General features: G+C 44.5%; 1 protein-coding gene across 3 annotated transcripts in view; it reads left to right on the forward strand.

The window, feature by feature from the left end:
* Positions 1-18961: 18961 nt before the first annotated feature.
* Positions 18962-27033, forward strand: part of AP1S3 (adaptor related protein complex 1 subunit sigma 3) — a 68264-nt gene continuing 60192 nt past the window's right edge. The window contains exons 1-2 of one of the 3 annotated variants that reach the window (XM_061148635.1): positions 18962-19235; positions 22459-22533. In XM_061148635.1, the coding sequence (XP_061004618.1) occupies positions 19125-19235; positions 22459-22533 (186 nt within the window). In that variant the 5' untranslated portion in view covers positions 18962-19124. The remainder of the gene's footprint in view (positions 19236-22458; positions 22534-27033) is intronic. The other 2 variants (XM_061148636.1, XM_061148637.1) reach the window with 2 other exon arrangements.

The following is a 27033-nucleotide window of genomic DNA, read 5'->3' on the forward strand; positions in this document are numbered from 1 at the left end:
CAGTGGTAAATGTGGAAAACTCCCTATTCCAAGAAAAATGATATCCTGGGTTGCTTATGAGGGGCTCAGATAAGCAAATAACTTCACTGCCGAGGGCTGAGATGGGTGACACCATTTATAAAAGGATTCAGAGAGGGGAGAGAGGGGTAGGGGACAAACATTCTGTTCATGAATTTGTTAGTCACTGGAACTAATGAGACTTGGGTGCCATTTTGTTTTAAATTTTTAAAAATTTTTGGCTGCCCTCTGCGGCAGGTAGGGTCTTCGTTCACCAACCAGAAATCAAACCCTGTCCCCTGCATTGGAAGCACAGAGTTTTAACCATTGGACTGCCCAGAGAAATCTCTCCATTTGTCTCTTGTTCAGTCGCCAAGCCGTGTCTGATTCTTTGTGACCCCATGGACTGCAGCATGCCAAGCCTCCCTGTGCCCCACCATCTCCCGGAGTTTATGCAAGTTCATTTCCATTGCCCTGATGATGCCATCCAACCATCTCATCCTCTGTCGCCCTCTTCTCCTTCTGCCTTCAATCCTTCCCAGCATCAGGGTCTTTTCCAAGAAGTTGGCTCTTCACATCAGGTGGTCAAAGTATTAGAGCTTCAGCTTCAGCATCAGTCCTTCCAGTGAGTATTCAGGGTCAATTGATTTGTTTTCATCTCCTCGCTGTCTGGGGGACTCTCAAGAGTCTTCTCCAGCACCACAGTTCTAAAGTATCAATTCTTTGGCATTCTGCCTTCTTTATAGTCCAGCTGTCTCAACCACAGGTGACTGGAAAGACCATAACCTTGACTATACGCACCTTTGTCAGCAAAGTGATCCTTTTGCTTTTTAACACATTGTCTAGGTTTGTCATAGCTTTCCTGCCAAGAAGCAAACTTCTTCTAATTTTCTGGCTGCGGTTACCATCTGAAGTGATTTTAGAGCCCAAGAAGAGGAAATCTGTCACTGCTTCCACATTTTCCCTTTCAATAGAAAGCCATGAAGTGATGGGATTGGATGCCCATGATCTTAGCCTTTTTAACATTTAGTTTTAAGCTGGCTTTTTTCACTCTCCTCCTTCACCTTTATCAAGAGGTTCTTTAATTCCTGTTTGACTTCTACCATTAGAGTGGTATCATCCACATATCTGAGGTTGTTGATATTTCTCCTGGTAATCTTGATTCCAGCTTGTAACTCATCCAGCCCAGCATTTCTCATGATGTGCTCTGCATATAAATTAAATAAACAGGGTGTCAGTAAGTAGCCTTGTTGTACTTCTTCCTCAATTCTGAACCCGTTAGTTGTTCCATACAAGGTTCTAACTATTGTTTCTTGACCTGCATACAGGTTGCTCAGGAGACAGGTAACATAGTCTGTTATCCCCATCTCTTTAAGAGTTTTCCACAGTTTGTTATGATCCACACAGTTCAGCCCCAGGGCCAACTCAGGGACCCAGGCACCCCTGACCAGGTCCTAGACCAACTGTTGCTTGCCCGCGGGCACCATGAGCAACGTGTACATGAACATGCCCATGAACATCGGGCTCAACTGCCAGCAAGCCAGATCGTGCCCCATCAGGGGCAGTACCTGCCTCCCCGCTTCATGGGGTACACTGTGCAGCCAGACTCGGTACCCATGACCCCGGTGCCCCCGTTCCTGGGCGAGCAGGCAGATCCAGGCTCTCTTCCCTCACACTAACAGCAAACAGAAGATGTACCCAGTGGTGACCGTGTGACACAGAGTGTGGCCAGGTCCTGGACCAGAAAGAGGCAAGCGGGAACTATGGGCTCGGGAAGGATTCTAGCCTGGAAGTCTGCACTTGGTGGTGGTGTTTATGGCATGGTTCTGTCGGATGGCTTCATTTTCACCCAAACCGTATGAAAACATCTTTCTCCAAATGAAGTGTTTTTAGATATGTGTAGGGCTTCTCTGGTAACTCAGCTGGTAAAGAATCTGCCTGCAATGCAGGAGACACTGATTTGATTCCTGGGTTGGTAAGATCCCCTGGAGAAGGGATAGGCTACCCACTCCAGTATTCGTGGGCTTTCCTGGTGGCTCAGACGATAAAGAAACTGCCTGCAAAGTGGAAGACCTGGGTTCGATCCCTGGGTTGGGAAGATCCCCTGGAGGAAGGCAAGACAACCCCCTCTAGTATTCTTGCCTGGAGAATCTCCATGGACAGAGGATCCTGGCAGGCTACAGTCCATGGGGTCACAAAGAGTTGGACAAAGCACAGCACAGCACACAGTCAAAAGCTTTAGCATAGTCAGTGAAACAGACGTAGATGTTTTTCTGGCATTCCCTTGCGTTCTCTATGATCCAATGTTGGCAATTTGATCTCTGGTTCCTCTGTTTTTTCCAAACCCAGACTGGATGTCTGGAAGTTCTTGGTTCACATAATGCTGTAGCCTAGAATGCAGAATTTTGAGCATGACCTTATGAGCGTGGGAGATGAATGCGATTGTCCGGTGGTTTGAACATTCTTTAAATACTGCCCTTCTTGGGAACTGGGATGAGGACTGACTTTTTCCAGTTCTGTGGCCACTGCTGGGTTTTCTAAACTTGCTGACATATTGAGTGTAGCACTTTGATAGGATCATCTTTTAGGATTTTATATAGCTCTGCTGGAATTCCACTGACACCACTAGCTTTATTGATAACAGTGCTTCCTAAGGCCCGTTTTGTTTAGAAAGGTAAAAGAATTAAGGTTTTTTAAAAATAAAATTCTAGCTCTACCAGAGACCTCAAGGCCTGCCTCACTTGGGACCAAGATATTCTCCAACTGATTTGGGACACACGCAGCAGCAAATGTCAATGAGCAGTAGCAGGGAGCAAGATCTTAGTTCCCAGACCAGGAATCCTAAACCATTAGACCACAGAGGCCAGCAGCTAGGGCCTGGATCCCTAGTACTTGCCTGCCTTGTCAAGAAAGAATTCAGGCGAGGAGACAGAAGGTAAGGAGAAAAGGAAAAAGTATATTGGAAAAGAAAAGTACATGCAGAAAGACCCACAGGCGAACTCAGAGAGCGAGTCATGCTTTTGGGAAGTTTAAATCCTTTATCTTGTTGTTCTGTCGCTAAATCGTGTCTGACTCTGTGCAACCCCAAGGACTGCAACTCGCCAGGCTCCTCTGTCCTCCATTATCTCCCAGAGTTTGCTCAAATGCACGTCCATTGAGTTGGTGAGGCTATCTAACCATCTCATCCTTTGCAACCTCTTCTTTTTTGCCTTCAGTCTTTCTCAGTATCAGGATCTTTTCCAATGAGTCAGCTCTTTGCATCAGGTGGTCAAAGTATTAGAGCCTCAATTTCAGCAACAGTCCCTCCAATGAATATTCAGAGTTGATTTCTTTTAGGATGGACTGGTTGGATCTCCTTGCAGTCCAAGGGACTCTCAAGAGTCTTCTCCAACACCACAGTTCAAAAGCATCAATCCTTTGGCACCCAGCCTTCCTTATTGTCCAATTCTCACACCCGTACATGATTACTGGAAAACCATAGCTTTGACTACATGTACCTTTGTTGGCAAAGTTTCTGCTTTTTACTGTGCTGCCTAGGTTTGTCATAGCTTTCCTTCCAAAAAGCAAGCATCTTTTAATTTCATGGCTGTAGTATAAGGGGACAGTTTCTTGGGTCTTTTTCTTCCTTTAGGCCAATCATCTTGTTTTGTCCCCCTCTGGCTAATTTGTCTTAAGATTTTCTCCTGAGCAGAGCACTCATTCGTCAGCCAAGATGGATCTTGACAGGAAGGCTTCTGGGAGGAAGCCTGGCATTATTCTGACTTTTGACCCCAAAGAGCCTTTCTAGCATGTGTAGTGTCTCCCTTGCCCCAAGAAGTGGGGGGAGGGAGAGTGGCGATTCCTTAATCCTTTACAAACAAAAACAGGGTTTTGTCCCTCTTTGTTCTTGCCTTGGCTGTTATCTTAAGGTGTTGGCAAGAGACAAAGACTGTCTATTTACCCTGTTTCTGTTGTTATTTCTATTTTGAAATGCAAACAGGAGGCTGATGGTAAATGCCTTACCTGGAGCCCTCCTATCTCCCCTCTCAGGAAATGCAAGCAGGAGACTAGTTGTAAATATTCAGCCTGAAGCTCAGGTCTTAGGGTCCCATGAAGTGCAAACAGGAGGCCAGTTGTAAAAGTGGAACCTGGAGGATCTCCTGCCTCACAAATGCTCTGCTCCCCGGTGGTTGCAGCTCCACCTGCCTTCCTTCAGTCCCTCCAAGCACTCACCTGTTCTCTCCCTTCCCCTTTACCTGGCAGGTCCCCTTTCAGCCCTCAGGTTAAATGTCTTCATCAGAGAGTCTCTCCCTTTATTCCCCCTCTAGGTAGATTCCCTATTACACTCTGGCCTCTGATTTTATCCATCATAGAACTTATCACAATTTCCAGTGATAGTGTTCTTGCTGGCATACTGGTTACTTTCCATTCTCCACTAGATTATAATCCACTGGGATGCTGTCTATTTCATCCAATGGAACTTATGCACCTAACTCAGTGCCCGGCACACAGTAGGGACAGAATACAGAATAGTGAAATTGGGCTTAGCAAAGAAAGGAATGGTGGTGTATGGATGTGGTGCTTGTCAATAAGGAAGTGACTTTGGGGTCTTCACAAGCTGTGAGGTCTTTAATCATTTATGTTAGAAAGTGAGGGGTAGCCTGTGCCTTGCCTTTGAGGTGCTCCTGGGGAGAGCTTCCTATTAGGGAGTGTTCCAGACAGAAGTGAACTGAAAAATAACTGCCTTTGTGTGCGGATGCCAGGACAGAGAGCAAACTCAGAACTCCAAATTCTCTACTGGTCTTGGGGGACAGAAAGTTTGAGTGAGATCTTTGTTTTTACCTGAGGAAAAAATCACGAACATCTAGTATCAATAAGAACTGTTTCTTTTTTTAAATTTATTGGCTGTACTGCACAGCCTGTGGAATCTTATGTTCTTGACCAAGGATCAAACCTGCTCCGCCTGCATTGGCAGCATGAAGTATTAGCCACTGGATGCTCAGTCACGTCTGACTCTTTGTGACCCCATGGACTGTAGCCTGCTGGGCTCCTCTGTCCATGAGGATTCTCCAGGCAAGAATACTGGAGTGGATTGCCATGCCCTCCTCCAGGGGATTTTCCCAATCCAGGGATCGAACTCAGGTCTCACTCATTGTAGGCAGATTCTTTACCATCTGAGCCAGCAGAGAAACCCAGGGAAGTCCCAAAAACAGTTAATTTTTTTGAAGCACCTTGATGCTGGGAAAGATTGAGGGCAGGAGGAGAAGGGGACGACAGGATGAGATGGTTGGAAGGCATCACCGACTCAGTAGACATGGGTTTGGGTAGACTCCAGCAGTTGGTGATGGACAGGGAGGCCTGACATGCTGTGGTTCATGGGGTCACAAAGAGTCAGACACGACTGAGTGACTGAACTGAACTGAACTGAATTATGTACCACGGGCTTCCCAGGTGGCTCAGTGGTAAAGAATTACCTGCCAATGCAGAAGACACAGGAGTCTTGGGTTCAGTCCCTGGGGCAGGAAGATCCCTTGGAAGAGGAAATGGTAATCCGACTCCAGTATTCTCTACCATCTGAACCACCAGGGAAGCAGTCAATCCTAAAGGAAATCAGCCCTGAATATTCATTGGAAGGACTGATGCTGAAGCTGAAGCACCAATACTTTGGCCACCTGATGTGAAGAGCCAACTCTCTGGAAAAGACCCTGATTCTGAGAAAGACTGAGGGCAGGAGGAGAAGGGGGCGATGGAGGATGAGGTGGTTAGATAACATCACGGACTGAATGGACATGAATTTGAGCAATCTCCGGGAGAGAGTGAAGGACAGGGAAGCCTGGTGCGCTGCAGTTCATCAGGTCACAAAGAGTCACAACTTAGTGACTGAACAACAACTGGTATTCTTGCCTGGAAAATTCCATGGAGAGATGAGCCTGGTATGCCAAAGTTCATGGGGTCCCTGAGAGTCGAACATGACTTAGTGATTGAAACAGCAACAACTATGTACCAGGCACCACACTAGATATTTTTCAGGTATGATTATTGTGGGTCATGGTCACAACAAAACTGAATTGTATGTTGATGTTATATCTCCATTTACAGATGATGAAACCGAGACACGGAGAAGCTAGGCAATCAGTCCAAGGTGGCAGAGCTAGTGCGTGGTGAGACCAGGACTGAAATCAAAGCCTGTAGTAGAATCTGAGCCCTCACTCTAGGCCTTGGAACAGAGATCCTGAGTCTGCGTTTCTCTAGGCAGGGGAGAATTAGCATGGGCCCTCCTCACTTCTTCTGTGCCACCGAAATTTGGAGTTTAGTGGCTCTAGTGAGCAGGGCCAGAGTTCTCATAGCTTCCCACTGCAGGACCTTTGTCATGGGTTTGAGTTCACCGCCTGGGACTCTGACTCATGTCTAAGGTGGTGACTGCATACCTCAGGCTGAAAAAGGGTATGAACGATGTGTGCAGGACTGGGAAGCCTCTTCAGAATTGTGGTTGAGGGCTTCCCCAACGGTCCAGTGGTTAAGACTCTGAGTTTCCAATGCAAGGGGTGCAGGTTCGATCCCTGGTTGGGGAACTAACATCCCACATGCCATGTGGCGTGGCAAAACAAAACACAGAATTGTCCTCTAAAACACTGGGAGGTTTGGAGTTGGGAATGAAGGGGACAAGACTAAAGGAAGGCTCAAGTCTGGATAAAACACGTGCTGGGCTCTGAAAGAGCACCTTAGTGGAAAGATGATGAACTTAGAAGCCACAGTTACCCAAATCTGAACCCCGGATCTGCACTTTACCACTGAGGTGATATTAACAATTTTTCATCATTCTGAGCCTCAGTGTCCTCATGTACAAAGGAGAGATAACAAAATACACACTATCTGGAGCAATCTCAGTACTTTTCAAAATGTATGACCAGGGTGGAAACAAGAGTGAAACAAGTGTGACCAGAGAGGAAATGAGTAGCCAGAGAGGAAAAGCATGTGGTTTAAGAAAATAGATAAAGAAGGGACTGAGCCTGCATAGAAAACCTCACGGCTGAATGAATTCCGGCTAGTTGTTTGCTTCACCCACGTCTTAAAATACTAGATCAAAAGGGCTGTATGTTTGTATTCAAGACAAAATTATAGCCATTATCTAGTACCTACTAACACTATATTTAGAGTACTGATGAATAATAGAAAAAAGCCTGACAAAGGCCTAATTTCCAAAATGTACAAACTGTTCATACAAATCAACAAAAGCAACAACAATAAAAACATCCCAATCAAAAAATGAGCAAAAGACTTAAAAAGACATTTCTCCAAAGAAGACAAACAGTTGGCCAATAGGCAGGTGAAAAGATGCTCAACTTTGCTAACTATTAGAGAAATATAAATCAAAACTACAATGAGGTATCACCTCACATCACTCAGAATGGTTATCACTAAAAATTGACAAATAATAAATGTTGGAAAAGGTATGGAGAAAAAGGAACCCTCCTATATTGTTCGTGGGGATGTAAACTGGTGCAGCCACTGTGTAAAACAGAATCTAAATGTACAATCCTGCAATCCCATTTCTGGGCATATATCTAGAGGAAACTCTAATTCAAAAACATACATGTATCCCAATGTTTATTGCAGCACTATTTACAATAGCCAAGACATGGAAGAAACCTAAATGTTAATCAATAGATGAATGGATAAAGAAGATGTGGTATACATAAACAATGGAATACTACTCAGTCATAAAAAAGAACGAAATAATGCCATTTGCAGCAACATGGATGGACTTAGAGATTATCATACTAAGTGAAGTAAGTCAAAGACAAGTATCATATGATATCACTTTTATGTGGAATCTAAAATATGACGCAAATGAACTTATTTGCAAAATGAAAATAGATTCACGGACATAGAAAACACATGTTAGAGAAAGCAGTGGAGAGATAAATTAGGAATTTGTGATGAACAGATACACATCAGTATGTATAAAATAGTTAAATGACAAGGTCCTACTATATAGCACAGAGAACTACGTTCAATATCCTGTAACAAGTCATAATGGAAAAGAATATGAAAAACAGAAATTCCCTAGTGGTCCAGTGGTTAAGACTCTGTGCTTTTACTGCTGAAAGCCCGGGTTCAATCCCTGGTCAGGGAACAATATCCCACAAGCTGTGAGGCACTGCCAAAAATGAAAAAGAATACACACACACACACACACACACACAGTGAATCACTTTGCTGTATACCAGAAACTAACACAACATTGTAAATCAATTACACTTCAATAAAAATGCAATTATAAACATATAACCCATATCAATGGATAACTGTATTAGATAAGGCAATACATTTAAAGCCTTCTACTGAAATCACAGAAAGCAGCTAGTAAGTGTTAATTATTATTATTATTAAAAGAAAGCCAGCATGTAATTAGGTATTTTGATGGCATAATATTATAAGGACAGAAATTACAAGGCAGAGAACCTGATCTCTATCAACAAAGGAAGGAAAGCATTCTCTCACAAGTAACAGACAGTGAGCTGACGTTTTCTTAGGTGATCATTTCCTCTACGAATTGACATCACTGACCCTAAAGACTCTTAGACCATGTGATCACCCAAGTCTTGCTTGTGTGTGCAGATTATTACTCTGCTTATTGCCTGAGTTTTGTGTGAAAGTCAAGTGTGGCTTGCACTGCTGGGGATAAGCTGGCTGGAGACACGGAGCTACCATGCCACCCCACTCAGCTCTCTCCATGGCTTTGAAACATGCTTTTTTTAACTTAATTTTTTTTTCCTGTGAAACATGCTTTCAAGAAGGCACATCAGACTTTGGAAAAGGTGTCTTGATCAGTGAGGAAATAAAGCAGCTTTTAAATAAAGTTAATGCTGGACTTCCCTGGTGGTACACTGGTTGAGGGGCTTCCCCATTGCTCAGCAATAAAGAACCGCTGGCAATGCAGGAGATGCAGGAGACTTGGATTTGCTCCCTAGGTTGGGAAGATCCCCTGGAGGAGGACGTTGCAACTTGCTCCAGTATTCTTATCAGGAAAATCTCATGGACAGAGAAGCCTGGTGGGCTATGGTCCATGGGGTCACAAAGAGTTGGACACAGCTAAAGTGACTGAGCATGCATGCACAGTGGTTGAGAGTCTGCCTGCCAGTGCAAGGGACCTGGGTTTGATTCCCTGGTCTAGGAAGATTCTACATGCCCTGGGACAATTAAGTCCATGAACAACAACTACTGAAGCCTGCCCTCTAGAACCCATGCTCCAGAACAAGAGAAGCCACTGCAATGAGAAGCCCAGGCAGCAATGAAGACCCAGCCCAGCCAGAAATAAAAAATAAATAAATTAATTAAAAAAAGATACAGTTAACACTAATTAAATTTACTTCTACTAGTAGCAGCAACTATAATTATTGAGTGTGGACTTTTTAATCCTATGCCCAGTCACGCAGTTGTGTCCAGCTCTTTGCGACCCCATGGTCTATAGCCAGTGTCTTTAGTGAAAGTGAAAGTCACTCATTCATGTCCGATTCCTTGTGACCCGATGGACCATAGCCTGCCAGGCTCCTCTGTTCATGGAATTCTCCAGGAAAGAATACTGGAGTGGGTACCCATTCCCTTTGCTCTGGAGGATCTTCCTAACCCAGGGATTGAACCCAGGTCTCCTGCATTGCAGACGGATTCTTTAGCATCTGAGTCACCAGGGAATCCCAACTCCCTATGAATCCCTTTAGGAGGCATGATGATGATTATCTGCACTTTGGAGATGAGGCAAATGAGGTGCAATGAGGTTAAGCATCTTGCCCAAATTCACCTGGCGGGTCAGAAGAGAGATCAGACCTGCACTTAGGGCATTTGATTGCAGAAACTCTTCCTCTGTAAGACAATCCTAGCACATTTCCCTGGGCAATGTTAATTCTCCACTCTTTCTGTTCCAACTCACTTGAGGACTAGGTGATTCTGACTCTTCATCACCCTCCCCACTACCTGACCTGGATTTTGAAATCATTGACTTTGAGGTTCAGTCCCTTGCCCAACATATACATGGATCTAATGACTCTGTAGGTATGCTCAGCCTACACATGACCACAGGATTACCTAGGGAGTTAGACTAAATCCTACAAAACCAAAGGTTGTTGCTTATCAGGAACATCAGGACTAAGGATTCTCTGCTTGATATGAAATTTAAATATCAACCATGGAGTCCAGTATATTTCAGAGGAGACTGGCAATGATGATGGGCTTCCCTGTTAGCTCAGATGGTAAAGAATCCACCTGCAATGAAAGAGACCTGGGTTCAATCCCTGGGTCTGGAAGATTCTCTGAAGGGAATGGCAACCCAATCCAATATTCTTGTCTGGAGAATCCCATGGACAGAGAAGCTTGGTGGGCTACAGTCCATGGGGTTGCAAAGAGTCATACATGACTGAGCAATTAACACTTTCACTTGGCAATGATGATACCACTGTGGCATTAAGCTTCAGTGAAGGCCCCTCCTCCCCAGCTAGAAATCTGAGCCCAAACATCACATCTATGCCTTAGGCAACTCCTCAGCATTATACCACTGGATATCAGGAGCGGCCACAAGAACTTCCTGGAGCAAGGCAGTTGTTTGAGCATTCAGAATTCCAAAGTAGGGTGGGAATAAGTAAGGAGAAAATGGTGGCATAAGTCAGACAAAAGTGCAGTGTTGTTGTCAGGAATAATGCCAATCCTTTGTAACCAAGACCTGGAAGGCAAGTCTCTGAACACGACTGGAGGATTAAAGGCCAGCTCTCAAGGAATTGTTTCAAAGGCTCTTGAGCTTAGTTGGCATCCATTACAGTGACATATGCTGCACTTTTAATGGTAATTGTAACTGCCAGCCAATGTCAAGTTGTATCCGCATTCCATTTTCTTTTCTCCTTCAGTGAAGCAGTGATAACCATCAGCCTACTCTAGTTGAAGTATCTTGTATTTGACCAGATTAACAAGATGAGAAACCCAGGAACTACTCCTCCCCTTCCATTTATTTTTACTTTAGTTAGCCTTTAACCAAATTGCCATTATGATCAGAAAAAAAAGAATAACCTTATTCATTTCTTGACAAATCTTCTTTGATGACATTAGTAAGTCATTTATTCACCGATTCCAAAGATTACTTTTAAGAATTCAATAGCCATCAGGAAGCATTTTGCTTAATCACACACACACACACACAAATGCATACTTTGTACCTTTTTTCTTTTCTAAAGACAATATGGAATTTACTGTGTGATAAAGAAATATTTGAATAGTATTAATCAATATATATTAATATATCATCTAGTTAAGTACCATTAAACCTCTAAGGCAAAGATGCAGGTAACCACAGGGATATTTGCCTCATTCTTTAATAATTTCACATTCTCGGGGATTTGCAATGTCTGCACGAATCCTTCAGTATGTCAAGATGGGATGTTAGAGCAGCCCACTCTTAGTGATATGCACGTAGCTATGCTTTTAAAGCCCATTTGTGGTCTCTAGAGAAAATAGATGTAATTAACTTATGGAGGGACCAATAGAGCTTGGCAGTCTAGGACTTTCCCCGAAGAGGGAGGAGCCTATGCAAAGTACCCCCACCAAGAACTTGTAGGGGTGACAGTGAACTTATAGCATCTGACTTGCTGGATTTCCCATCTTCCTCAAGGATCTGTCCTAACCTCACTACAGCTCTGGCTCTGGAGTTTACACCCTCTTTCCATAAATCCCTACTGCATGAAAAACACGTTGGAAACACACTTATATAGAAATGGAAACAACTTGAAAGTTTGTGTACTGCTTTCTCAGTAATCAATAAAAGACATTACCTGAAGGAACTGCTTGTGGAAATTTTGTTTTCATTGTAATATGTGTGTGTGTGTGCATATGTGTGTTAATTCACATGCATGTCAGTAAATTAAATCACATTCACACACTGAATTTCTTGGCCAAGTTACTAGTTTCTCTTCAAATCTCAACAAGGACACTTACGGTCCCACGTGATTGGGATCTAGTTTGAACAAATCCTTCTGGCAGCATGTCCTTATGCCTTGCAGCCAAATACCTTTTCAAGTTTATCTCTTTCAAGGACAGCTTTGTTTCAGCCACATGCTGCTAACCTTTTCCACTGCACCCACTCCTGACATCCTCGCCCCTGCTATAAAAACATCAATAGACTCTTGTTGTCTAAAAGTGAAACAGGAATTATTTGACTGACATGATGCTGTGTTGTGCTTAGTCATGTCTGACTCTTTGCAACCCCATGGACTGTAGCTTGCCAGGCTCCTCTGTCATGGGTATTCTCCAGACAAGAATGCTGGAGTGGTTTGCCATGCCCTCCTCCAGGAGATCTTCCCAACCAAGGGATCGAATCCAGGTCTCCTGCATTGCAGACAGATTCTTTACCAGCTGAGCTACCAGGGAAGCCCTTGACTGACATTGTTGTGTTAGTCGCTCAGTCGTGCCTGACTCTTTGCGACCCCAAGGACTGCAGCCCACCAGGCTCCTCTGTCCATGAGATTTTCCAGGCAAGGATACTGGAGTGGGTTGCTATTTAGTGCACTTCAAAAACTGGCGCCAAACCACACTAGTGGCTTTGAAACACTCACTACCTTAACTCACGCCACATCTCAGTTAAACTTGGAAGTGAGCATGAAGATGAGAGAGGTCCAGACTCTGATCTAGGTAAGTTAATGCTGTTTGCTCAGTAGTGTCTGACTGTGATCCCATGGACTGTAGCCTGCCAAGCTCCTCCGTCCATGGGATTCTCCAGGCAAGAATATTGGAGTGGGTTGCCATTCCCTTCAGGGGATCTTCCTGACCCAGGGATTGAATTTGTGTCTCTTAACTCTCCTGCATTGGCAGATGGGTTCTTTACCACTAACATCCACCTGGGAAGCCCCAACCTTGTTTAAACTGAACTTTTATTTTATTTTATTTATCTATTTATTTATTCTAGACTTCTTGGAATCTTGGTTGCTGCAAGTAGGCTTTCTCTTTCTGCAGGGAATGGGGGCTACTCTGTAGTTGTGATACGAGAGCTTTTCACTGCAGTGGCTTCTCTTATTGCAGAGTGAGAGCTTCAATGGTTGTGACGCAAGGGGTTAGTGGCCCTTCAGCACATAGGATCTTCTTGGACCAGGACTGTGTTCACCACATTGACAGGTGGATTCTTAACCACTGGACCACCAGGGAAGTTCTGAAATTTATTCTTAGTTTAAGAGTTACCTGAGTTGTTTGTTACTGGTGGGAATGTAGACCAGTATAAACTGGGACACTCTTTCTTGATGGATATATGGAGAGAGGCTTCAAAAGGTTTATTCTTTGTAACAGTAGTTTGAGTTTTATGAATTTATCCTGATGTAACCAGAAACTTGGAGAAAAATTTTATGTACAGGTTTCCATTGTAATATTCATAACATAAGAAGTGGAAACAATCTCAGTATTTAGTTGTAAGGACTTAGATTTCTAGAATTTCATGATGGGTTTCTTATAAGGGACTAGAACATGAATAGCTCAAGAATGGACTATTAACTATTATGTATTTTTCATTAAATTTTTTTTTTTTGGCCCTGTCTTGTGGCATGCAGGATCTAAGTTCCCAGACCAGGGATCCAACCCATGCTCCCTGCAGTAGAAGGGCAGAGTCCTAATCGCTGGGCCACCAGAGAATTCACTGTATATGTGTTTAACTAGAAACTGATATTGAGAGATTCTCACAAAATAATATTACATAAAAATGTATTACCAAGTTTCCTGGTTGAAGCTTGTATCATCTCTCACTTGAAACATTGTAAAGACCATTTAAGTCTCTCTGAATCCTCTCTTGTCTGCCACCTGTTCGGCTGTCCAAACCACAGCAAGTGGGATTGTTAATAAATATCTTTAAACCACAGTTTTGACCCTTCTCTCCTTGCAAGACTTAAATGGCTTCTCATTTCTTGATCTCATATTTTGAATCTTTAATCCAACCTCTGAGGCCCTGCATGTACTCAAGCTTTTTTGTCCAGTGTTCTGATGCTTCATCTGCTCCAGGCCCCTGTGCATGCTGTTTTTCCCCTTCAACTGCTTTCCTCACCCTGTCTCCTGCTCCAGACCTCAGGTCTCATCTTATACCTCCCTTCCTCAGAGAAACCTTGCCTGACTCATTTATGCCTTGAATTCTCTTACCCAGCCAAACTGAACCAGCCAGACTGGTTCAGGTAACTGCAAAATTCAGGCTTGATCTAGGACTTAAAAAGTGTCATGAGGACCTGATTATCTTCTTGTCTCTTGGACCCATTTCTTTGGTGATGGCTTCAAAGAGATGTTCATTCTTCATGGTGCTAAGGTGGGTGCAATGGCTCCAGCTTCCTCTTTAACTTCAAACCTAGTGGGAAGAGTGGATATACTTCTCCAAGAGGATTCCAATTAATACCCCAGAATTTGGTCTTGATGGCTTGGGTTACTTAACTCCAAGCATATGCCTGTTTCAGAACCAGCCACTGTCTCTGTTGGGGAACAACACTCTGATCTGCCAGGATGCTGTCGGGCCATGTGCTATTCCTGAAGGGAAGAGTTATGTACATGTTGGGTCTCCAAACCCAAACTGGGATTTCAGGAAACAGGGAGAATGGATCCTGGAGAGGAAAGTAAATGTCCGTCAGGATTTCTTACAGGTTTGCATAGCACTTTCTCTTTTTGATAATTATATATTTATGTATGTTACTTAAAAAAAGTTGCTTCCCTATAGCACTGCATACTCATCTTGAGAGGGACCATTCGTATCTTCCCCCTGCCTCACTGTTCTATGCCCAAGGGCCAACACAGTTCTTGGCACAAAGCAGATGATCAATTAATATTTGTTCAGCAACTGTTACCCTCAGCCCCAAAAAAGCCCCAAACAAAAAAATAATTAGTAGAATATAAAACAGTACATATGCTAGGATTCCCATGTTTGTTTTAAAAACTAAATTTCACTCTTGTCCTCTATGCCTGTACAATACAAATCTAAAAGGAAATATACCAACTATAACAGTGGTTATTTCTTTTTAAAAAAATTAATTAATTAATGTATTTTACATTTGGCTGTGCTGGGTGTTCGTTGTTGCTCAAGGGCTTTCTCTAGTTGCAATGAGCAGTGGCTATTCTCTAGTTGTGAATTTCTCATTGCAGTGGCTTTTCTTGTTGGAGAGCACAAGCTCTAGGGTGTGCAGACTTCAGTAGTTGTGGTGTGCAGGCTTAGTTTCCCTGCTGCAGGTGGGATCTTCCTGGACCAGGGATCGAACCCATGTCCCCTGAATTAGCAGGCGTATTCTTAACCACTGAACCACCAGGGAAGTTCCAACAGTGTTTATTTCTTGATGGTAAGATTAGGAATGAGGCTTTAAAATAACCTTCTCCTGTATTTTCCAAACCTACACTGAACCTATATTATTTTTTAACTGAAAAATGTTTAGAAAATATTCTTTAGAGATACATTGCATAAGGTTATTTTCTTTGGAATAAAACAGTCCAGTTTTGAAAAGAAAAGTTTTCTAAAAACATAAGGCCTCAGACCACAAGTTTCCCTATGACGAGGTGAATTCCTAGACAATTCAGAGGGAATTACTGGGGATGTTGATGGCTTAAGACACTAATAGGAACACACTGAAGGACAGCGGGGCTTTAGTCAAATGCATGCTGCCATGGAGGAATTGCACAGGCTGGCTTTGAAGCTGGCTGCTTCTTTGTTCCTTTTATGTTGTAAAACTTGCAGCTTGACTTTTCTCAATTTCCAGACAGTCGGTATTCTGGTTTATGGACTATCAGTGTTTTACTTCACTCTCATGTCCCTGATTTGTAACTCCACCCCCTTCCCCTTCTGTGGACCTCGTGGTGGCTTTTGTATTCTCTGTTCTTTCTGTTAACATGCAGTTATAGAGTCATCTGAGAAGTGAAACTCACAAATCGAGTTGACCTAATACCAGGGCTTTGTGCACAGAATTACACGAATCAGCTCACAGATGACCTGATCTGAATCATGTGTCATGTACCATGCTTCCTGGCTTCTGCTTATGACAGCAGATTTAGAATCAAAGGCACTTTCAGGACCATCTCCCCAGTAGAGCATCTTGATTTACTCTGAGTACTCCCTGGGGTTGGCCTTCTTAATAGTGGACCTGCTGTGGAGGTCAAAAGGGAGCAAAGATGGGCCAGGGAAATCAAGACTCAAAAATGCATACTATTCCACTAAGACCCATGGGTGTTCTGGATAAACATTGTTTATTCCCCAATGTGTGTCCCATGTGGCTCTACTGGTGTGAGGCTTCAGTGGGAATCAACTTGAACCTCAGTGCCTTGATTCGAGGCTCAGTTCTGCCTCTGATTAGCTGTCTGTGCTTGCTTTGGTCTCAATGCCTCTGAGATTCAGGTTCTCATCTATAGAGTGGGCAAAGAACTCCTTCTTTTGGAGGCTCTTTGAGGGCCAGATAAGACCACTTATATAAAGTGTCCAGCCCCAAGAGTGATTTAGGGTGTGATGTGGGAATCTGGAGGGAAGAACATTAGTGAGCAACAGCCCAGGAGAGCATCCTCTGCCCCTCTCAGCAAGGTCATGCGGGAAGACAAAGGATGCTCTTATTCTCAAACCAAAACTTTCCTAGTCTGGGCCACATAGTAAGCAAATTTTCTTCTGCTTTTATCTTTTACTTAACTGTCATGACAAAAGCATCAAGATTTCTTTAACTTTAAGCCTCACCTTTAGCATTCCCATCTCTTTCCAATGGCAACATCTTTAAAACAGAAGATTCGCAGAATGGTCAAGGTAAATGGGACAGGGGTGAGCCCTGAAGTCAGATAGCAAGCAGGAGAGACAAAGTTTAGAGTGAAGCCCAAAATGCCCAAGGTAGGACGAAAATGAACCTTGGGGGTAGAATTTGCTTAGAAAACAGCTCTTCTAAATTTACAGTAAATTGCAGGCAAACTCATCCCATAGCCCGGGTTTTAATTATTTCTTAAATAATCCTATTCTAGAGTTCTCTGGGCAGATGCCACTACACCAGGGATGGAAGCCATCAGGACAACGAGGCAGTGAGCATGTTGAGAACTTCCAGGTTTGAAATTGCAGTTGTCTTGGGGGTTTTAGTACACGAGTTGCCTTAAGGTAGGAAAGACCCATTGCCTCTTGCCCACCTTTTGACTTCCTGTCACTTAACTCCAGCCACAGAGGTTTTCTTTGAGATCTTTGAGAAGGACAATCCTTTTTTTTTTTTTTTTTTCTTTTCTTTTCTTTAGCGCACTGACATCTCACCACCACATCTCATGTCACCTCCCCGGGGGAAGCCTTCCCAGGTGCCCCAGCTAAATAACTGTAGCTTCCCCTGTTCCTGTCCCAGCAACCTGTACTCATCTTCTTGGTAATGTTCTCACCTCCTTACTCATTACTTTGTAATGATTTATTTACTTGTTTATTATTTGTTGAGCCAAAAGAGGTTATAAGCGTCTGAAGAAAGTGTCTTGCTGGTTCCCAGCCGGATCCCCCATGCTCCTTGTGTAGGGCTCTGATTAATGTGGCTTCAGCAATGCACGGAGGTGGCTTGATGTTTTCCAGTTGCTAAGCCACGTCCAACTCTTTGCAACCCCAAGGACTGCAGCACACCCAGCTTCCCTGTCCTTCACTATCTCCTGGAGTTTGCTCAAACTCATGTCCACTGAGACAGTGATACCATCCAACCATCTCATCTTCTGTTGCCCCTTCTCTTCTGCCCTGAATCTTTCCCAGCATCAGGGTCTTTTCCAATTACCTGGCTCTTCACATCAGATGGCTAAAGTATTGGAGCTTCAGCTTCAGCATGAGTTCTTCATGAATATTCAGAGTTAATTTCCTTTAGGGTAGACTGTTTGATCTTCTGCAGTCCAAGGGATTCTCAAGAGTCTTCTCCAGCACCGCAGTTTGAAAGCATCAATTCTTCAGCGCTCAGCCTTCTTTAAGGTCCAACTCATATCCCTCTATGACTGCTGGAAAAATCATAGGTTTGACTATGGGACCTTTGTCGGCAAGGCAATGTCTGTGCTTTTTAATACGATGTCTAGGTTTGTCATAGCTTTTCTTCCAAGGAGCAAGCACATGGGGTATATGGAGTTTATATCTCCAGGCCACCTGGGCTGGATCACACCGTGCTAGGCAGATCGGAGGATTTTCACCAGTTTTGACTTCCAGAAACCACTCAGGCAAAGGTTCTTAACCTTTTCAGGGTCACAGATCTCTTTAGGTATTTGGTAAAACCAACCGACTCAACCAAAAGAACATAAAAATGCACTCAAAAACACTACTTACAATTTAGGGTTTGGAGACTCCTAACGCCCCAGGTGGAAACTCCAGACTTAAGAAAAACCAAGGGGAGAAGAAAGATCAGGAAGTCCACGCCAGAGTCTCAGGAGAGAGTTCTTAAAATCGGGTCTGCTTAAAGTGACCTATGTTCTTGGATTTTATACACACGAAAAAAAACAAAACCAAAAACAAAAACAAAACTCGGCGGCAAGAGATCGCTTCTGGTTCCGGCTCGACCAAATGCTCCCTCCCTTACGTGGGTCAGGAGAAGACAACCAGTGACACTTCCCGCCGCAAGTGTCTGGGGAAATCTCTTAGCTAGGTCTGATCAACGTTTGCGGAATGAATGAAATCACATTCACGGCGCGGGTGAATCAAGGAAGTAGTTCCTTCCGCGCTCCCCGCGCAGGGCTCCTCAGTGCGGAACCCGCGTAGCTGTTGGTGCTCCGCGAATCCGCACATCAGGCCGGATGCCGAGGTCTGCGCGCAGGTGTATTCGCACCTAGGGACGCCCGCGCGGCGCGGGGCGGAGCCATCTGAGGCGGGGCGGAGCCATCTGAGGCGGGGCGGGGCCATCTGAGGCGGGGCGGGGCCATCTGAGGCGGGGCGGGGCGGGAGGAGGGAGGAGAAAGAAGGGAGTCGGGAAGCGGGGAGGAGAGGGGAGGAGAAAGGAGGGTGAGAAGGGATGAGGAAAGGGGAAGAGCGGGAGGAGGGAGAGGAGGAGGGGAAGGTGGGAGGTGAGGCGGGGAGGAAGTGCGGTAGCGAGGGAGCGGGAGGAGCGGGAGGAGCGGGAGGGGAGGGAGGGCAGCGGCGCGGGGCGGAGTCTGCAAACTTTCGCTTCGAGGGCATTGTGGGAAGCAGCCATGGTCTGATGCGGGCGCCTCACCTGTCAGCCGCGCCGGCTCCAGCGCTCGCGTCTCGCCCTCGCGTCCCCGGCGCTCGTTCCTCGCCGGCCGAGGACGGCGGCGGCCCGGCCACCATGGTGAGTGCGGGAGAGGGGGGCGGCGGCGCGGACCCCGGCGGGTGTGTGCGGGCGCCCTCCCCGAGCACCTGCCGCGCCGGGCCGGGCGCGCGGCCGGTAGGGGAGCAGCCCCGGAGCGCCCCGGGGTCCCCTACCCTGCCATCCCGACCCCGGCCCGGGACACCAGGGACGCCAGCTCGGGTCCCTCGCGGTCACCGAGCGCCGCTGCTTCATTCATTCGACCGTTTTTGCTGAGCGCTCAGTCTGTGCCAGGCGCGGTGCCGGGCGGCGGAGACGTCGTGGGGACCCGGTGGAGCCCTGGCTGTTGGAGGCTTATCTTCTGGGAGGAGGATGAGGAAGGAGGGAGATGAGTAATAGACCAGTAAAATCGAGATAACTTCCGAGAGTAAGTGCTCTGAAGTCTCAAGTATAACCGGATGCGAGGATGGAGAGGCAGGTATGAAAGAGGGGCAGGAAGCGAAGGCCTCCCTGAGGAGGTGACATCTGAGCTGTTGGAAGTCCTCGGGGGGCATTGCAGGTGTTGGGAGCAGAGACAGCAAAGGCCAGAGAGGAGGAACCCTTGCTTCTAGTGGGACAGGTAGGCAGGTGCCAGATAAGACATCCTCATAAGCCCAGTTAAGGAGTTTGGATTTTATTCCAATTGAGTGGAGGGGGACCTGTCTGCAGTGATCCAGGTAAGAGATCCTGGCTGCTGTTGATGGAAGCGATAGCTTCAAGCGCCTCTCGTTCTTGCCTTCTGTTCAGGGTAGTTTTTTTTTTTTTTTTTTTCTTTTGAGCGTGAGTGCCCTGAACAGCGCTGAGTTCCACTTCCCCAGGTGAGCTCACTTCCCAAATCAAAGGAGGAACAAAAGTGGCCCGCACTCTGGACTTGAGTACCCGCTGCAGGCGGAGCAGGAAGGCGCCAAGGGTTACAAAAGTTGATGGACAAGGAGGGCAGCGGAGTGCTGAGCTCCTGGTCCAGAAGATCACAGATGGTGGTTCCTAGGTTTCACTGCATAGACTGGAGGCGCCATTGTTGTTTGTTGAGGGTTCCTTGTAAATACAGCATGGTGCAAAAAGGAACCTGTAAATAATGGAGCAACTCTCCTGGCTTGCTCAGGTTTCCCAAGGAACACAGTGACATATGTGCAGCACACTGCATCATTTGCCTCACGAAAAATGGAGTGAGGCCCTGGAGTCTGTGAGTTGCAAAAATCCTGCATTCAGAAAGCTGGTACAAGTTCTGGACAACACTTGCAGTGGAGTTGTATTTTTTCTTGCTGGTGTCAATGACGAGTTGATAAAAAATGTGCAGTTTCCCTATTTTTTCATCAGACCTTGCCCAATGGGAGATATTGATGTTTTGAGTGCTTGTGATAACCAAGCAGGATTCTCAGCTCTTTACCTTCATGATCTCAGTTGGTTCTTGCAACAAGCAATCAAATGAAAGTGTTATGCTCTTTGCATTTTACTTGCTCTGGCCTGTCCCAGCAACATATCCTTGGATCATGCCTTGACCTCTCTGTGCCAGTTTGCTCATTTATAAAGTGGAGATAGTAATTGACCCTAACTCATAAGGCAGTGGTTCTCAAAGTTTGGTCTGGGTACACTTAGGAGTCCCCAAGGTTTTTTAGAAGTCCAGAAGGCCAAAACTCTTTTCATAATAGCACAAAGGTATTATTTGCCCTTTACATGTTCATTCCTACATGAGTGAACATGGTGTTTTCTCAAGGTTAACCTGACCTGGGAGAGTGCAGCAGAGTGAATGCAAAAGCAGTAGGTCAGTCCAGCTGTCTTCTATTGAGCCAGACTTTAAGGAAATTTGCCAAAATCTAAAACAATGCCATTCTTCTCATTTATTTTTCCTTTGGGAAATATTGTTACTGTTCATTAAAGAGTTTCTGTTAATGTGTAACAGGTTGACTATAGTTTTTAAGTGAGTGAATAAGTATCTAAATTTTTTCTGTGCTTTAATTCACAATACAGTAAACATCAATACAACTTACATAAACAAAAAGTCTTTGGGGCTGAATTTTTAAAAATATATATATACATGTTTTGCTTTCTTGTTTTATTTAATTAATACCTTATTTTTATTATTTGGGGCTGAGTTTTTAAGAGTGAAAAGAGTCCCAGACAGGTTCTGTGCATGAATGCAAGTGAAAGCCGGTAGACCAGCTTTGCCCATTGTAAGTGCTCAGTGACTGTCACTTCCTATCTTTTATTACTGTCACTTGGCAGAGAAGCATAAGTGGCCCTCCCCATTGCCCAGCATCTCTAGGCTTTTTCGTGAGGGTTGCTTTGTGACTCCCTGTTTTAGTTCTGCTTCGTTCCTGACTCTTGCTGCTAGGAAACTGGAAGATGCCCACAGCATCCTGCTGGTACCTACACACATGAAATGGTCCTTGGTTCCACTGGGCCAGTGATCTAGATTTCAAGGGCAGAAATGTCATACACTTTGCATCTAGGGGCAGTGCTTATAGCTGGATAGTTCTGTTTGCATCAGCTTTGTACTTTTGCACCCTGCCTTTGTTTTAGAAATCTCTACCTTGGGAAATAAAGCTAAGGTTATTGTGTTTTCAGAGATCCCCACTGGCTGTGAGCCCAGTGCACTTAAACACTTAACTGGGGAGAATTTACTATTGCATGGTTGCCAGTGTTGATGGAAGAAGGAGGATTTTAAAACTTTGCTCCTTTATGTGTCTGTTTTCCCTTGGACAGAGGAGCCTGGTGGGCTGCAGTCCATGGGGTCACAAAGAGTTGGACATAACGTAGACCACCACCATCACCAAGCAGATATCAGTGAGGATTTATGGGGTGAAGTTTGAAAGGCTTTGGGAACACCCTTAATAAAAATGCATGTGGACTTTGTTTTATGTAGTCAATATGCTTCTGAAAAGTTGAGGTGACTTTTAACATCACTTTGTGAACAAAACTGGGAAATTACCCATCGAAAGAATCTGAAATGGTGACACTTTTTGAAACATCAGTAAGCACCTTCTTGTGTTGCAAGTCCAATTCTCATAATATATGTTATTTATCTAAAGTAAAATAGACTTATGTTACAAAAAAGTCAAGGAGTTTTTGATGTGATTTTGCATTTGACTTGAGAGAGACCTTCCCAAACTGAACTGTAAAGGTATTCCTTTATCAGAATTCATGTTTGCATCAGTGTAAGTCCTTCCTATTCCTAAATAGGGTAATTCCAAGCTTCCTTGTGCATCATAATCTCATTGTATTACAGAGAAATGGGAACAGTGAGAAGGAGTTGCCAAGAGTAAGGATGGAGATATCTAACTCTGAACCTGGAGACCCTGCTGTGAGTCCCCCCTCCCCACCAGATGTGTCATTTTTATTATCTCAGGTTTAAATATATTGTAATTAGCATGATTGCAGCCATGAAATTAAAAGACGCTTACTCCTTGGAAGGAAAGTTATGACCAACCTAGATAGCATATTAAAAAGCAGAGACATTACTTTGTCAGCAAAGGTCCATCTAGTCAAGGCTATGGTTTTTCCAGTAGTCATGTATGGATGTGAGAGTTGGACTATAAAGAAAGCTGAGCGCTGAAAAATTGATGCTTTTGAACTGTGGTGTTGGAGAAGACTCTTGAGAGTCCCTTGGACTGCAAGGAGATCCAACCAGTCCATCCTAAAGGAGATCAGTCCTGGGCGTTCTTTGGAAGGACTGATGCTGAAGCTGAAACTCCAATACTTTGGCCTCCTGATGCAAAGAACTGACTCATTTGAAAAGACCCTGATGCTGGGAAAGATTGAGGGCAGGAAGAGAAGGGGATGACAGAGGATGAGATGGTTGGATGGCATCACCAACTCAATGGACATGGGTTTTGGGTGGACTCTGGGAGTTGATGATGGACAGGGAGGCCTGGCATGCTGCGGTTCATGGGGTTGCAAAGAGTTGGACACGACTGAGTGACTGAACTGAACTGAATTAGAATGTATTGTTCTTTTGATTGGTGGTACATATATACAATGGAATATTACTCAGCCACTAAAGGGAATGAAATTATGTCATTTGTAGAGATGTGAATGGACCTGGAGTCTGTCATACAGAGTGAAGTTAAGTCAGAAGGAGAAAAACAAATATCATATTTTAACACATATATGTGGAATCCAGAAAAATGGTACAGATGAACCTATTTGCAGGGCAGGAATAGATAGATACACAGACAGATGTAGAAAATGAATATGTGAACACAGAAGGTGGGAGGGTGAGATGAATTGAGAGAATGAGATTGACAGATATGCACAACCATGTGTAAAACAGATAGCTAGTGGGAATCTGCTGTGTAGCTCAGGATGCTCAACGAGGTGCTGAGCAATGATCTAGAGGGTGGGATGGGGGTGGGGAAGTGAGATGGAGGGGATATATGTATGCATAAAGCTGATTCACTTCGTCATACAGCAGAAACTAACGCAACATTGGAAAGTGAAAGTGAAAGTTGCTCAGTTGTGTCCGACTTTTTGCAACCCCATGGCATATACATTCCATGGAATTCTCCAGGCCAGAATACTGGAGTGGGTAGCCTTTCCCTTCTCCAGGAGATCTTCCCAACTCAGGGATCGAACCAAGGTCTCTCGCATTGCAGGCAGATTCTTTACCAGCTGAGCCACAAGGGAAGCCCAAGAATACTGGAGTGGGTAGCCTATCCCTTCTCCAGGGGATCTTCCCAACCCAGAAATTAAACCGGGGTCTCCTGCATTGCAGGCGGATTCTTTACCAACTGACCGATGAGGGATGCCATAGTTTTACAACACTGTAAAGCAGCTATCAGTTCAGTTTAGTTGCTCAGTTGTATCCTCCTCTTTGTGACCCTGTGGACTGCAGCACACCAGGCCTCCCTGTCCATCACCAACTCCCAGAGCTTGCTCAAACTCATGTACATCGGGTTGGTGATGCCATCCAACCATCTCATCCTCTGTCATCCCCTTCTTCTCCTACCTTCAATCCTTCCCAGCATCAGGGTCTTTTCCAATGAGTCAGTTCTTCACAGCATGTGGCCAAAGTATTGGAGTTTCAGCTTCAGCATCAGTCCTTCCAATGAATATTCAGGACTGATTTCCTTTAGGATTGACTGGCTGGATCTCCTTGCAGGCCAAGGGACTCTCAAGAGTCTTCTCCAACACCACAGTTCAAAAGCATCAGTTCTTCAGTGCTAAACTTTCTTTATAGTCCAACTCTCACGTCCATACATGACTACTGGAAAAACCATACCTTTGACTAAATGGACCTTTGTCACCAAAGTAATGTCTCTGCATTTTAATATACTCTCTAGGTAGCTTTTCTTCCAAGGAGCAAGCATCTTATAATTTCATGGCTGCTGTCACCATCTGCAGTGATTTTGGTGCCCAAGAAAATAAAGTCTCTCACTGGTTCCATTGTTTCCCCATCTGTTTGCCATGAAGTGATGGGACCAGATGCCACGATCTTTGTTTTTTGAATGTTGAGTTATAAACCAACTTTTTCACTCTCCTCTTTCACTTGCATCAAGAGGCTCTTTAGTTTTTTTTTTCGCTTTCTGCCATAAGGGTGGTGTCATCTGCATACCTGAGGTTATTAATATTTCTCCCGGCAATCTTGATTCCAGCTTGTGCTTCCTCCAGCCTGGCATTTCTCAAGATGTACTCTGCATATAAGTTAAATAAGCAGGGTGACAATATACAGCCTTGATGTACTCCTTTCCCAATTTGTAACCAGTCTGTTGTTCCATGTCCGGTTCTAACTATTGCTTCTTGACCTGCATACAGATTTCTCAGGAGGCAGGTCAGGTGGTCTGGTATTCCCATCTCTTGAAGACTTTTCCAGTTTGTTGCGATACACACAGTTAAAGGATTTGGTGTAGTCAATAAAGAAGTAGATGTTTTTCTGATATTCTCTTGCTTTTTCTATGATCAAACGGATGTTGGCAATTTTATCTCTGGTTCCTCTGCCTTTTCTAAATCCAGCTTGAACATATGGAAGTTCAAGTTTCATGTACTTTTGAAGCCTGGCTTGGAGAATTTTGAACATTACTTTGCCAGCATGTCAGATGAGTGCAATTGTACAGTAGTTTGAGCATTCTTTGGCATTGCCTTTCTTTGGGATTGGAGTGAAAACTGACCTTTTCCAGTCCTGTGGCCACTGCTGAGTTTTCCAAACTTTCTGGCATATTGAGTGCAGCACTTTCACAGCATCATCTTTTAGGATTTGTAATAGCTTAACTGGAATTCCATCACCTCCAATAGCTTTGTTTGTAGTGATGCTTCCTAAAGGCCCACTTGACTTCTCATTCTAGGATGGCTGGCTCTAGGTGAGTGATCACACCATCGTGGTTATCTGGGTCATGAAGATCTTTTTTTTGTGTAGTTCTTCTGTGTATTCTTGTCACCTCTTCTTAATATCTTCAGTTCAGTTGCTCAGTCGTGTCTGACTCTTTGCGACCCTATGAATCACAGCACGCCAGGCCTCCCTGTCCATCAGCAACTCCCAGAGTCCACCCAAACCCATGTCCATTGTGTTGGTAATGCCATCCAACCATCTCATCCTGTGTCATCCCCTTCTGCTCCCAGTCTTTCCCAGCATCAGGGTCTTTTCAAATGAGTCAGCTCTCCACATAGGTGGCCAAAGTATTGGAATTTCAGCTTCAGCATCAGTCCCTCCAATGAACACCCAGGACTGATCTCCTTTAGGATGCACTGGTTGGATCTCCTTGCAGTCCAAGGGACTCTCAAGAGTCTTCTCCAACAGCACAGTTCAAAAGCATCAATTCTTCGGCACTCAGCTTTCTTTATAGTCCAGCTCTCACATCCATACATGACTACTGGAAAAACCATAGACTTGACTAGATGGACCTTTGTTGGCAAAGTAATGTCTCTGCTTTTTAATATGCCGTCTAGGTTGGTCATAACTTTCCTTCCAAGGAGCAAGCATCTTTTAATTTCATGGCTGAAATCACCATCCACAGTGATTTTGGAGTCCAGAAAAATAAAGTCTCTCACTGTTTCCATTGTTTTCCCATCTATTTTCCATAAAGTGATGGGACCAGATGCCATGATCCTAGGTTTCTGAATGTTGAGCTTTAAGCCAACTTTTTCTCTCTCCTCTTTCACTTTCATTAAGAGGCTCTTTAGTTCTTCACTTTCTGCCATAAGAGTGGTATCATCTGCATATCTGAGGTTATTGATATTTCTCCTGGCCATCTTGATTCCAGCTTGTGCTTCCTCCAGCCCAGCATTTCTCATGATGTACTCTGCATATAAATTTAATAAGCAGGGTGACAATATACAGCATTGACGTACTCCTTTTCCTATTTGGAACCAGTCGGTTGTTCCATATCCAGTTCTAACTGTTGCTTCCTGACCTGCATACAGGTTTTTCAAGAGGCAGGTCAGGTGGTCTGGTATTCCCATCCTTTGAAGAATTTTCCACAGTTTATTATGATCCACAGAGTCAAAGGCTTTGGTATAGTCAATAAAGCAGAAATGGACGTTTTTCTGGAACTCTCTTGCCTTTTCAATGATTCAGCGGATGTTGGCAATTTGATCTCTGGTTCCTCTGCCTTTTCTAAACCTGCTTCTGCTAGGTCCATATTAAAAAAAAAAAAAAAAAAAAAGAAAAAAAAAAAAGCTTTTTATGTCTAAAGAAAATTCCACTTTGAGGGTGAGGACGCCTAACAGTAGTGACCACGCTCCTCTGTGGTGTGATCTGACTGCTGGCCAGTACTTACTGTGGGTAGAGGGCTTGGGAATAGACTCTCTGTGATGTTCTATCCTCCCAAGAGGGTTCAGCTACAATAGGCCCTTCTCATGTGTCTCCCAG

The sequence above is a fragment of the Dama dama genome, chromosome 8 (assembly GCF_033118175.1).
Source record: "Dama dama isolate Ldn47 chromosome 8, ASM3311817v1, whole genome shotgun sequence".
Lineage (NCBI taxonomy): Eukaryota > Metazoa > Chordata > Mammalia > Artiodactyla > Cervidae > Dama > Dama dama.